The sequence below is a fragment of the Pseudorca crassidens genome, chromosome 16 (genome assembly GCF_039906515.1).
Source record: "Pseudorca crassidens isolate mPseCra1 chromosome 16, mPseCra1.hap1, whole genome shotgun sequence".
NCBI classification, from domain to species: domain Eukaryota; kingdom Metazoa; phylum Chordata; class Mammalia; order Artiodactyla; family Delphinidae; genus Pseudorca; species Pseudorca crassidens.
This window is the reverse complement of record NC_090311.1, coordinates 58760497-58773662: the sequence shown is the minus strand read 5'-3', so window position 1 is coordinate 58773662 and position 13166 is coordinate 58760497. Positions and strand designations below refer to the sequence as shown.

Below are 13166 nucleotides of genomic sequence, written 5' to 3'. Positions count from 1 at the left end.
CGTTTGTTGGCAATCTGTATGTCTTCTTTGGAGAAACGTCTGTTTAGGTTTTGGGCCCATTTTTGGATTGGGTTGTTTGATTTTTTGATATTGAGCTGCATGGGCTGCGTGTATATTTTGGAGATTAATCCTTTGTCTGTTGCTTCATTTGCAAATATTTTCTCCCATTCTGAGGGTTGTCTTTTCATCTCATTTATGGTTTCCTTTGCTGTGCAAAAGCTTTTAAGTTACATTAGGTCCCATTTGTTTATTTTTGTTTTCATTTCCATTTCTCTAGGAGGTGAGTCAAAAAGGATCTTGCTGTGCCTTATGTCATAGAGTGTTCTGCCTATGTTTTCCTCTAAGAATTTTATAGTGTCTGGCCTTACATTTAGGTCTTTAATCCATTTTGAGTTTATTTTTGTGTATGGTGTTAGGAAGTGTTCTAATTTCATTCTTTTATATGTAGCTGTTCAGTTTTCCCAGCACCACTTATTGAAGAAGCTGTCTTTTCTCCATTGTATATTCTTGCCTCCTTTGTCAAAGATAAGTTGACCATATGTGCGTGGGTTTACCTCTGGGCTTTGTATCCTGTTCCATTGATCTATATTTCTTTTTGTGCCAGTACCATACTGTCTTGATTACTGTATCTTTATAGTATAGTTTGAAGTCATGTAGCCTGATTCCTCCAGCTCTGTTTTTCTTTCTCAGGATTGCTTTGGCTATTCGGGGTCTTTTGTGTTTCCATACACACTGTAAAATTTCTTGTTCTAGTTCTGTGAAAAATGCCAGTGGCATTTTGATAGGGATTGCATTGAATCTGTAGATTGCTTTGGGTAGTACAGTCATTTTCACAATGTTGATTCTTCCAATCCAAGAATATGGTATACCTTTCCATCTGTGTGTATTGTCTTTGATTTCTTTCCTCAGTGTCTTATAGTTTTCTGCATACAGGTCTTTTGTCTCCTTAGGTAGGTTTATTCCTAGGTATTTTATTCTTTTTGTCAACTGCTTACTTTTGAACCAATCACTATGAGCAAGTGGAGAGACTGTATTGATTGACTCATGTCCAACAAGGACTACCCCCTGGAGCTGTGTTCTTGTGCATCAGAAAGGGGCGAGTATCTATCTCAGAAAAGCCAAAGGTTTTTTAGATCTCTGAGTTTGGTTTCATTGGGAAGAATTGATCCCTTAGCTATTCTAGCTGCAAGAAAGCCTGGGTAATTTAGTATAGTTAGCTGAGTTCTGATAGGAGGAAGGGGAAATACATTTTGGGTGGACAACTAGTGGTATCTTTTATACCAACAACAAAGAGTGGGATTATCATACTTGGTTCAGAGAAAGTATCGTTCATCCCTTAGGTTTGGGGAGGGGCCCACCTTCTCTCAGCATATTTGCCTCCTTTGACAGATAACACTTTTCAAATGTTCTCCTTAAATGTGAATTGATACTTCTCCATCAAGAAGTGGGTCTATGTTCCCTTCCTGGAATCTGGGAGGACTCATGTATGATTCAGGTGAGAAGTGATATTTGTGACTTTCAAGGCTAGGTTAGAAAAGGCAATACAGCTTCTGCACAGCTTTTGATCTCTTGGGAGATGTGCCTTTGAAATTCTGAGTCCTGTAAAGAAGTCTGGCTACCCTGAAGTCATCATGCTTGAGAGCCCATGGGAGGGACCACATAGAAATAGAAAGAGATGCTTGAAGGGCTCCATCACTTAAGCCCCCATGATCTTTGAGTCTTCCTAGCCCAGGTATCAGACATATGATTGAAGAAGCTTTTCAGATGACCCCAGCTGTAGCTACTATCTGACTGCAGCCTCATAAGAGACTCTGAGCTGGAACTTCCCAGCCAAGTTACTTCCAAATTCCTGAACCACAGAAAACATGAGAGAATAAAAGATTATTGTTTTGGAGTAATTTACATGCAGCAATAGATAACTACTATACTTCTCCAAAGTATTAGATTCTACAAGCTAAGGATGAAGGAGAGAATGCCTACTGAGTAGGTAACCAATGGTGTTTGTTCGACTCATAAGTAGTAAAGGTGTTAAAGCAACAATTCAATGCATATAAAAATAAAAACTCAAGACTATTTTTCAAAGCACTATTTACAATAATAAAAAGTTGGAGACAACCTAAATGTCCAAAACTAGAAAGTTGTTTAAATAAATTATGGTTCTTGCACACTTTAAATGTAATATGTCTATAAACCGACTATAAAAATCAAGGTTTGAAGAATATTCAATGTCATGGGCATATGTTCTTGATATAATAATGTTAAGGTGAAAATAGTAGGAATAAAAATTGAACCCTATATTTTAAAAGGGTGAATTTTATAGTATGTAAATTATCTCAGAAAAAAATTGTATGAGAAAAAATTGAACATACACATAAAAATATATATGAACAGAAAAAAAGGCTAAAAGGGAATATATTAAAATGTTATTAGTAGTTATCTTTGGAAGCTGAAATTCTCCATAATATTTAATACCATTATTTGTAGCTTTGTCACACAATGAATAAGGTTGAAGTGCAATAAAAAAGTGAGAAAACTGGAAAAAGGTGTAAAGTTGAAAATGATTTAAATTCACATTGCATTTTTAAAAGCTTGGTCAAGAAAGAGCAGGATCATATGGTAGTTCTATTTTTAATTTTTGAGGATGCTCTATACTGATTTCCATAATGGCTGTACCAATTTACATTCCCCAAAGTGTATAAGGATTCACTTTTCTCCACATCCTCACCAACACTTGTTATTTTCTGACTTTTTGATAGGAGCCATTCTAACAGATATGAGGTGATATCTGTGTGGTTTTGATTTGCAGTTCCCTGTTGATTATTGATACTGAGCACCTTTTTGGATGTCTTCTTTAGAAAATGCAATTCTACTTCTGGGTATATATCCAAAGGAAACAAAACCGAACTCTTGAAAAGATATCTGCACTCCCACGTTCACTGCAGCATTATTCACAATAGCCAAGACATGGAAAGAACCTATGTGTCCATGCAATGATAAAGAAAATGTGGTATATATATACAGTGGAACATTATTCAGCATTAAAAAAGAAGGAAATTCTGCCATTTGCAACAACATGGATGAAACTGGAAGACAGTATGCTAAGTGAAATAAGCCAGACACAGAAAGATAAATACTGCATGCTCTCACTTACATGTAATATCTAAAAAAGTCAAACTCGTAGAAACAAAGAGTAGAAGGGTGGTTACTATGGGATGGGGTGGACGGAGTGGGAGAAATGGGGAGATGTTGATCAAAGTGTACAAACTTTCAGTTATAAGATGAGTAAGTTTTGGAGACCTAATATACAGCCTGGTGACTATAGTTAATAATACTGTATACTGTTAATGTATTGTTAATGTATTGTATACTTGAAATTTTCTGAGTAGATCTTAAGTATTTTCAACATACATGAAAAATGGTAGCTATACGCGATGATGGATGTGTTAATTAGCTTGATTGTAGTGATCATTTCACAATGTGTCTGTATATCAAAACACCACATTGTACACTATAAATGTATATATACATATATGATACCATGTATTTTATATAAATAAATAAATAGTCTTTATTTGCGAATTATACCTTATTAAAGCTAGGGGTAAAAAAAAGAAAAAGAACCACATTGTTTTCAAAATGATGGCGGAAGTGGTTGTGGTTTTGGGTGGGGGTGGAGGGTGGGGTGGGGTGTGCATGCAGCATTTGGGGAAGGAAAGGAAGAACTACTGATTGAGCCACTGTGTGGTTCTTATGTGGGGACAGCGTGGGGAAAGGGCTGGTGACGTGTTCTAGAGAGAGAAGGTACATCTGTGGTGAGATGGGGGGATGCAGTGTGTATAAGTTGTAGATTGACCCACGTGGGCGTAAAGTGCACTGGAGTGTACTGAGTAGGTGTAAGTAAATCCTTAGACACATGACCGACATACAGCAGTCCAAAACCTCACCAGGAGGAGAACACAAACACAGAGCGAAACTGAGCGTCCCAACTAAATATAGAAGAATCTCTATCCTTGACTAAAATTTCCACAAATTGTACTCACACTGACAGTTGCTACTATGTCTCAATTTCTCAGGCTGTGTAATAAAAGAGAACTGTACTTCTTGTTTTCTACCTACCTCAGAGAATTGCTACGGACTTAAAAGAATCTAAAGTTTCCCATGTCATTGGCACTGTGTAAAATAACTGCCAGCATAGAAAACTCTTCCCCAGTTTCCTCTAACTGGAAAATGCTAAATTTTTACATGTCTTACAATGTTCCCTATCATTAGTGGCCTTCAGACTAATTAACACGGCAAAAAGTAATGTTGAGTTAGCCACGACCATGAGCAAATGTCACATAGTCCTTAACCTCTGTAGGTTATAATCTTGTGGAAATTTACCTTTTCATCTTTTTTTTTTTTTTTTTGCGGTACGCGGGCCTCTCACCGCTGTGGCCTCTCCCGTTGCGGAGCACAGGCTCCGGACATGCAGGCTCAGCGGCCGTGGCTCACGGGCCCAGCCGCTCCGCGGCATGTGGGATCTTCCCGGACCGGGGCACGAACCCGTGTCCCCTGTATCTGCAGGCGGACTCTCAACCACTGCGCCACCAGGGAAGCCCTCATCTTCATCTTTGAGTTGTATGAACATTCACTTCCGTCTGACTAATTTAATCACTCTCCCGAACATGCTTCCCTCCAGGTCTTGCTCATTCTGGAATGTCGGCCAGCTGTCTTGCCTGCCTAACCAAACATTATTCTTCCTTTGAGGCCAGATTTAATTCCACCATCCCATAAACTCTTTCTTACCCTCAGGCCCATGGTGAGCTCCTCTTGCTTGGAACTTGATCACATGATCTTCACCACATTATTTTTGACTTACTTTCATGATGGTTCTTAGTCTAGTGCAGGTTATGAACTGACCTCTCTCTCTCTGGTAACATTTTTTGGGTGCTTATTATGTGCTAATCCTTTGTATTCAATAAGATTGAAAACATTATTATCCCCATTTTAGAGATGAGAAAACCGAAGCTTTGTAACTTGCCAAGTGTCAATTTGAAACCGTGTGGCTAAGTGCCCAGCTATAAATCTGGGGTTCTGTTATTATAGAGGAAAAGCAGAACAGGTATTGGGGACATCTATCAGTCTCTGTCATAGAGAGATGTGAGAGAAATATAAAATGGTCATCTAATAAACGGAAAACTGTGATAAGTGCTATGAAGCAGAAAGGATTGTATAAAGAGCTCATGCCAGGGCTTTGCAGTGGGAAGTCATAGAGAAAGAACTAGAAGTGGGCTTTGAAGATAGGTGCATTAGTTATTCTATTGCTATGTAACAAATTACCTCACAACGTCCATTTATGTTTTTATTTTTTATATCAATTTATTTATTTATTTTTGGCTGCGTTGGGTCTTCGTTGCTGCGCGTGGGCTTTCTCTAGCTGTGGTGAGTGGGGGCTACTCTTTGTTGTGGTGCTCAGGCTTCTCATTGCGGTGGTTTCTCTTGTTGCAGAGCACGGGCTCTAGTCGCGCAGGCTTCAGTAGTTGTGGCTTGTGGGCTCTAGAGCGCAGACTCAGTAGTTGTGGCACACGGGCTTAGTTGCTCCGTGGCATGTGGGATCTTCCCAGACCAGGGCTCGAACCCATGTCCCCTGAATTGGCAGGCGGATTCTTAACCACTGTGCCACCAGGGAAGCCCACAACGCCCATTTATTATCTCAAAATTGTATATGTCCAAAGTCTTGTGTGGTGTGGCTGGATTCTCTGCTCAGTATCACAAGGCTGTAATCAAGGTGCCAACTGGACTGAACTCTCATCTGGAAGCTTTGGGGCAAATCTGTTACCAAGATCATTCTTCTTGTTGGCAGAATTCAGTTCCTTGCGGCTGTGGGAATGAGGTCCATGTTTTCCTGCTGTCTGTCAGCCAGGGCTAGGCTTAGCTCCTAGAAGCTGCCTGCATTCCTTGATATGTGGCCTCTTGCATCTTTAATCCAGCAATAGCTTGTCAAATCCTTCTTGTGCTTCTAATTTTTAATTTCCTCTTCTGTGACCAGCTGGAGAAAATTCTCTGCTTTAAGGGGGCTAATGCGATTAGGCGAGGTCTGCCTCAATAACCTCCCTATCTTAAATTCAATTGTACTATATAACGTCATCTAATCATGGGAGTAAAATCTATTATAGTCGTAGTCCTGGGGATTATACCAGGGGCCGTAAATCTAGGGGGACATCTTAGAATTTTACCTACCAGAGTAGATAAGACATAGACAAACAGAGAGAACTTTCTAGGTGGGAAAGAAATGCAGGCAAAACTCAAAAGTGAAACTCCATCACAGATTTTTGGATATTAGAATATGTCTGTTTGTGACTGCTCCAATAATAATAATAGCTTCCTTTTACTGAGGTCTCCTTGGTGTTTACACAAATTCATTCACCAATCCATATATCAGCTCTATGAGGGTGGTATCATTTCACTTTTACAAAGAAAGAAATTCAGGCAGGGAGAAGAAAAGCCACTCACCAGAGCTCTATCCCAATCAAGTGAAGCTGGGATTACGGCTTGAGCTCTGGATGACTTCCGAGTTTGTGCTCTTTGCACTGTGTAACCCACCTGACTGTGGGTCTGGATGGGAAAGCAGAAGGCAGTAATGTTGGTCTGAGCCCAGTCTGTGGAGGTATTGATGTTAAAATGCATTAAAATGTGTTAACAGGTGCCGTGGAAGATTTTAGAGGGTGCATATGAATTGTGGGGGAGGAAGGGGACAGAAGTGGATATGGATGTGGATGGAGGGGAACACATGGACTGGATATGCAATATGGTATTTTAGGGAGGTTAACATGGCCAGTCAGGAGGAGCCTGGATTACAAGATTGTAGGCAGGGATGATATGTTACAGTTGACAACTACATGATCCAGCCTCTGAATCTCGCTGCCAACTTGCAGGAAATTCACAGGACAGAAGAACGTGTTAAATTGCACATAAGTATACAGTCAGCAAAGTGGAGGCAGCGTGAGGATTATAGAAAACAAATCGTATACAGTTCCATCACCCCAATATTATTATTACTAATGTGAAATAGTGAACAGAGAAAAAAGCTTTGGTAGCTATGGTAGGACTAGAGAAAAATTTTAATAGATTTGATAAGAAACTCCATAAGGAATGGAAGTTCCTAGGGAGTTGTTTAGTAATTAAGGCAGTCATGGTCAGACCTGTGTTACCAGCTATGTAACTAGGGTCAGGTTCATGGGTGTACAATCAATGTAGTTACACAGGGCCCTGCACTCAGAACTTCACATTTGGGGTCAAATGCTCTGCAATCATTGTCTGTATTCTTAATAATTTTATCTTTGAATTTGTATTTTAGAAGAGAAGTCCAATGGGACAATTGGAACAGGCACTGGGGGCTTGGAACCTCAGCTTCTACATGGTCCTCCCTTCTACCACCTCTGTTGGATGGGTTTTCAGCTTGCTTGCTCTCCCAACCTCTGGCCCCCTGACCTCACCCAGCCTCCCCTGCCCTTGTCCAGTGACCACTTTTACCCTCTACTCTACCTTGGGCAGGGCTCTGTGTGTGCCACCGATAGTATCTAGGGGTTAGGCAAGGAGGTGGTCATTCTCAACCCAAGGTATCAATGCCACTGCATTTTTTTGCGCTTGACTTGGTGGAGGTGAGTCTCTTGCCTTCCTTTGTCCAGTTATTGAGAGAATCTCAGTGTGGAGGTTGTAATACCTTTGGAGGCCACCCATTTGCTGTGGGTTGGGGAGGCAGGCCTGTGGTAAGGAGAGATGCCTGGTTTGGCCTCCTGTCCCTTGCTGGGAATAGTATGCCAGTCCAGCGGCTAGCAGGAGGGGGCTTCAGGCAGCCAGTGGGTTGCATGGGCCCCCAATTTCCTATGGGGGGATCTGTATTTATCCCAAAGGTATCTCCCTACCCAGGAGTGTGACATTAGATAGCAAATAAAAAATACTCTGACAGGTTGAGAGGGAGAACCCAAAAAAGGAGTAAGCTTTACATTTTAGCATCTTTAACAGCACTTTTTTTCTGCTTTTTGAGCCACATTTTTATTTTGCACTGGGTCCCACAAATTGAGTAGCTCGTTCTATGTGTGATCTTAGAAATTACAAAGTACCAAATTTAAAGTTTCTTAGAATTTAGAAAGTACCAAATAAACGTTAGCTTAAAACAGAGGAAGAAATCCATTGCCTCTAAGGACATGAAAGCAGTAACAAAAAAGTGGAGGTATTTATGAGAAGGAAAAGTACAGGACTTGGTAACACACGCAGTAGAAACAGGGGATATATACCACTAGGCAAAAATAATTTCAAGAATTGCACAGGGCAACCGACACTAGTTTAGTCTCTTGCAAAACATGGGTGCTTGAGAAATATTTGCATTTGACTTGAGCATCTTCAGCTTGGAGGTATCAGCGAAACTGTTTCCTCTTGGAATGGGGAAGCTTAGGCAAAAGAGATTTTGAGGTGAGGAAGACATTTAGAAGATGTCATCTACAAAGCATGCTGTGAGAGGAATAGGCAATTTCATCTAATCTATCAAAATGTAAAATGTACATAGTTTTGCATTTTCACTTCATTTCTAGGTCCTTGATAAATACACATGTGTACAATACAGAAGCAAGTACAATGATGTTCATGCAGAATTGTTGAATAGGGGCTTCCCTGGTGGCACAGTGGTTGAGAGCCCGCCTGCCGATGCAGGGGACACGGGTTCGTGCCCCGGCCCGGGAAGATCCCACATGCCGCGGAGCGGCTAGGCCCGTGAGCCATGGCCACTGGGCCTGCGCGTCTGGAGCCTCTGCTCCGCAACGGGAGAGGCCACAACGGTGAGAGGCCCGCGTACCGCAAAAAAAAAAAAAAAAACCAAAAATCAGAAACCAACCTAAATGTCCATAACTAGGAAACTGTTCGATTTCAGGCAATGGCGTACCATGCAGCCATTAAAAAGAATGAGGTAGACCTGGACTTATATTTACCAGGAGTGAGACAACCAGGGGATTTTAATTAAGGGGAAAAAATATCAAGTTCCAGGAAAATGCTTAATCCCATTTACTTAGAAAATATATATGTACAAGATAATGAGTAGATAAAGGTCTAGAAGCCTGAACACCAAACTTTAAACTGTGAGTATCTCTGAGCTCGGGAGTGGGTGGAGCGTGTGTGTGAATGAATGGGACGCTTATGCTTTCTCTGTGCACTTCTGTGTTTGAATGTATTACTGAGAGGAAATGGAAAGTGTATTTTGAGGGCGTCGTGTGAAGGGAAAAGTTGGGGAGCAGGGTGAAGACTTACAGCTCCCTGGTCTCTTCAGACTCCAGCGCCGTCTGAGGTAAGGAGACCCCACCCCGCTGAGGTGATTCTGCAGAGGGGCGGAGCTCTGCAGAGCCAACACTGGAGGCGGCCCCGGGGGGCGGGGCCCCGACTCCAGCCGCACGCTCCGCTCCCACCATGCCCTTATAAGGAGCGCCCGGCGTTAGGGCTCGGGAATCCGGTCGCAAACCCCGCGGCTCAGCCCCAATCCCAGGCCCCTCCCTTGGGAATGGGGGCGGGGCGGGGCCTTGGCGGCGCGGTTGCGTGGGCGGAGCATCTCAAAGAGGGACCAATAGGAGTGGAGGTCCGGGTCTGAGCGGCGTTGCCATTGGGCGCGGCGACGAGAGGGGGCGGGGCGCTCGCGAGACTGGTTACGCCGAGGGAAGCCCGGACTCCGTAGTCGCCGCTCAGAGTCCGTCTCTCTGCGGATTCCCGGCCCCGCCGTTCTCAGATCTCTGTAGCCCGCGGTTCGCCGCCCCGCTCGCCGCCGCGATGCCGGTGTTTCATACGCGCACGATTGAGAGCATTCTGGAGCCGGTCGCGCAGCAGATCTCGCACCTGGTGATCATGCACGAGGAAGGCGAGGTGGACGGCAAAGCCATCCCTGACCTCACCGCGCCTGTGGCCGCCGTGCAGGCGGCCGTCAGTAACCTCGTTCGGGTGAGCGCGCTGGGCCTGGGATGGGGAACGGGGGCGGGAGACGTCCCTGGGGTTCCGGCTTGCCTTGCGGCTCCCCTGCGCTGCCTGTGGCTTTGCCGGTGGGCTCGGGAGCCAGACCGCCTCGGGTTTGAATCCTGACGCCCCCGCGTTGTGACCTTGAGCAAGCCCCCGAGCCTCTCTGGGTTTCAGTTTCCTCACCTATAAAATGGGGGCAATCATAATAATGCCTGCCTTGCGGGTTTGTTGTGAAGATTCAGCGAGGTGGTATTTATAAAGTGGCTAGCGCAGCTTATGACCCATAGTAAGCGCTCAATAAATGACAGGCGTTAGGATGTCTGATAGCCCCTTTCCCTCAGCAGGCTGTCGCCCCTCCCGTTGACAGCCTTGCTTTCAGCTCCTTTTTAGGCCTCCTCAGTCTGGCCTCTGGGCTGGCGGGCTCCTCTGATGATTCCCTGACTTGCCTTCCAGGGATTCTTATTTGAGCCACGTTCTCCTTTCTAATACTTCTGCCCCTTACCTTGAAACCCGCCTCACCCACCTCTGAGCCCTCCTCAGAGCTCCCCGCGTCCGGCCCTTCTGTCCACTTGTTTTAGTGGCCACTCGTCCCTGTCTCCTCCTTTCCCGGGCATTCTACCTCTGCTCACACCTCTGGCACTCACAAACACCGGGTGATATCTTTATGCAGTAATTTATGACTACGAATCCCTTTTCCCCTTTCGCTTAACCCTGTTGCCTTTCATCCCCCCCCTCCCCCTCCAACTCCCGTGGAGATTTCCACCTGGCTTTACCTGCTGTCAAACGGCTTCCTCCCACTGGGGCCTTTCCAGACTCGGGGGCCCTCTTCATCGGCCCCTCCTCCTGGCAGGAAGCAAGATGGAGAGGCCTGTGGAATCTGGGATCTGCGGCCCCTGCCGGAGAAAAGAGCGGGGCGTCTCCTCCCCGAGCCACAACTTTCCTAGATGGCGAAGTGGCTCTGCAGACCCCTGTAGCCCACAGCTGTGACTAATAACTGAGGTGATTCCTGGAGGAGGCGGAGTCCACTTCTGAAAGGGGAAAAGAGGTGCTGTGACCAGTCTCCTAACACTCTGCTGGCTAATATCACACTTTTCTTTCCCACCCTGGGTGGGTGACTCAGACTGCTGCTGCCTGTGGGGAACAAATTTGGAAAAATTTTATACGGCTTCCCCACTGAGCTGTGTAACTAGTGTGTGCCAGGGTAGTTAGGAGGCTGGTAGGCAACTGTGGGTCTGGGTGGGGCTTGGGTTCCGTATCTGTTTAGAGCACTTTAGCACACTTTAGCTGCTCAAAGTCTTCCTCAGTCTTCAGGGGACCAGTTCAGGAGACTGGTACTAGGAGAATGCTACTGACCAAATTCCCCATCTGCCTTCTGTGTACATTTAGTTAGACTGTATTCAGGAAGAATACTGAATTCATTCAAAATGTCTACTTCTACACTGTTCTTGTTCTTTTTATAACTAATTTTAATCTAAGACTCCGGAGTACATTCTTATGTAGTGTTGTCTAACATGGCTGCATTCCAGGCCTCCATTACTCAACAAATAGGAAACAATGTAAAGAGACAAGGTAATAGTGTCCCTCCAAGGAGTACTTCAGGAAATGAAATCTTAAAACCACATGTTGCACTTGGAGCAGAGCTAGTGTATAGTCTAGGGGCTGATATCTGGTTAGGCTATTTAGAAAAAAGTTATTTATGAGCTTCAATGCATGAATTAATAAGAACTGAATGTCTGCTATATAGGGAGCATTTTAATAAATCAGTGGTTCTTAGGTTGAGATGTGTATCAGAATCACCAGTGGGGCTTTTTAGAAATAAAGATGTCCAGCTCCCACCCCAGACTTACTGAGGAGCTCTTTAGGGGGTCAGGTCAAGGCCTTTGTGTTTTTGAGAAGCTCCATAGGTGACTTTCATATAGTCCCTTAGTTAGGAAACACTAATAGATACTGTGAGACAAATACCAAAAAAATGAGGCCATTGATAAACTGAAAACAAAATTACATATAATTGCAAACTTCCCAATACATTACAAAAGAAGGGACTTGAGATTGGTGGTACATAGGAGTTAGCAGAGAGAAAGTGGGGAGGGTTGTGTTGATAAGTAGTTAATCATGAACAAAGGTACTTGTGAATAAGTGACTTCCAGATTACAGCAAGTAGATTGTCTTGCTTAGCTCAGGAGGCAAGTTGGAGAGAAACTGGAGATGAAATTGGTGCATGCCATATGGGCACTTTAACAGAAGGCCAATAAGACGAACAAAGAGAATGGAAGGGATAGGATGAGGACAGTGTGTGAGGGAGACTGTATAGATTGTGTTCTGGGGAGGCCCGAGGACCTACCCATTGCTTGGAATCCTGGGTGTCAGTTGTGGCCCTGTGTATATGCTGCTGAATATTGTAATGAATCGTGTACATGTATCAAGTTCCCAACTAGATTGTGTCTGAAGAACAGGCCTCGTATGTGCTTCTCAGTTCCTACCCTCAACAGTGGCCCATGGGATGGCTTGATATTGTTGAAGGAAAGAAGGAACTATGGGAAGGAAGATAAATTAGGAGACTTTTAAAATTGGTTGGTCATGAGGAAAATGAGGGCCTGGACTTTGGGTGTGGCAGGGAAAATGGAGCAGGAATTAGAACCATATTACAAATACAGTAGAAGAAGAATTAGTAGAGCTTGATAATAGAACTCTCAGGAAAAAAACACACGGTGCTATTATAAATTAACGAATCTGATTTTTGAACAAATATTCTGGAATTTATACAATTCAGGTTTCTTTCAGTTACCTTGGGAGGCTATATCCTTATTCCAGTGCTTCTCTTTGGGAATTTCTTACAGATTATTTACATATATATGTCAAATTAATTTATTTTGGTCAAGAAAATTTTGTCTGAAGTCAGCATTTTTTAACCCTACTACTTTATATACCATTCTTGAGTCTAAAGTGACTTTTGGATATTTCCAAAATTAAAATTTACCAGGTGATGATGAAATTCTGAATTGTTAAGCTGTAGTCATCCACTTATGAGGTAGGTATTTATTGGGACACATTCCTTCTAACATCAAAGCAATAAGTATGATATTGGGCAGAATACGTGTAATACTGGATTGAAGGTCCTAAGTGGCCCGGAGGAAGTGAAGTATCATGGAAGTTCAGAGGAAGGTAAGGTTGCTCTTCTTGAGAGCATGGGGAAG

At 43.6% G+C, this 13166-nt stretch overlaps 1 protein-coding gene and 1 long non-coding RNA gene across 4 annotated transcripts in view; one reads left to right on the top strand and one right to left on the bottom strand.

Moving 5' to 3' along the window:
• Nucleotides 1-4397: 4397 nt before the first annotated feature.
• LOC137209179 (uncharacterized) lies at nt 4398-11175 on the bottom strand. Of its 2 annotated transcripts, XR_010935939.1 has the most exons (3): nt 10746-11169; nt 9280-9855; nt 4398-6638 (listed from the first exon to the last, which is right to left on the bottom strand). It is a non-coding gene; the product is annotated as an uncharacterized lncRNA (long non-coding RNA). The 2 variants fall into 2 exon arrangements; XR_010935938.1 differs by lacking the exon at nt 4398-6638 and having other exon boundaries at nt 7987-9855; nt 10746-11175.
• Nucleotides 9790-13166, top strand: part of VCL (vinculin) — a 101495-nt gene continuing 98118 nt past the window's right edge. For both annotated transcript variants that reach the window (XM_067710473.1, XM_067710475.1), the window contains exon 1: nt 9790-9957. In XM_067710473.1, coding sequence (XP_067566574.1) covers nt 9790-9957 — 168 coding nt within the window. The remainder of the gene's footprint in view (nt 9958-13166) is intronic.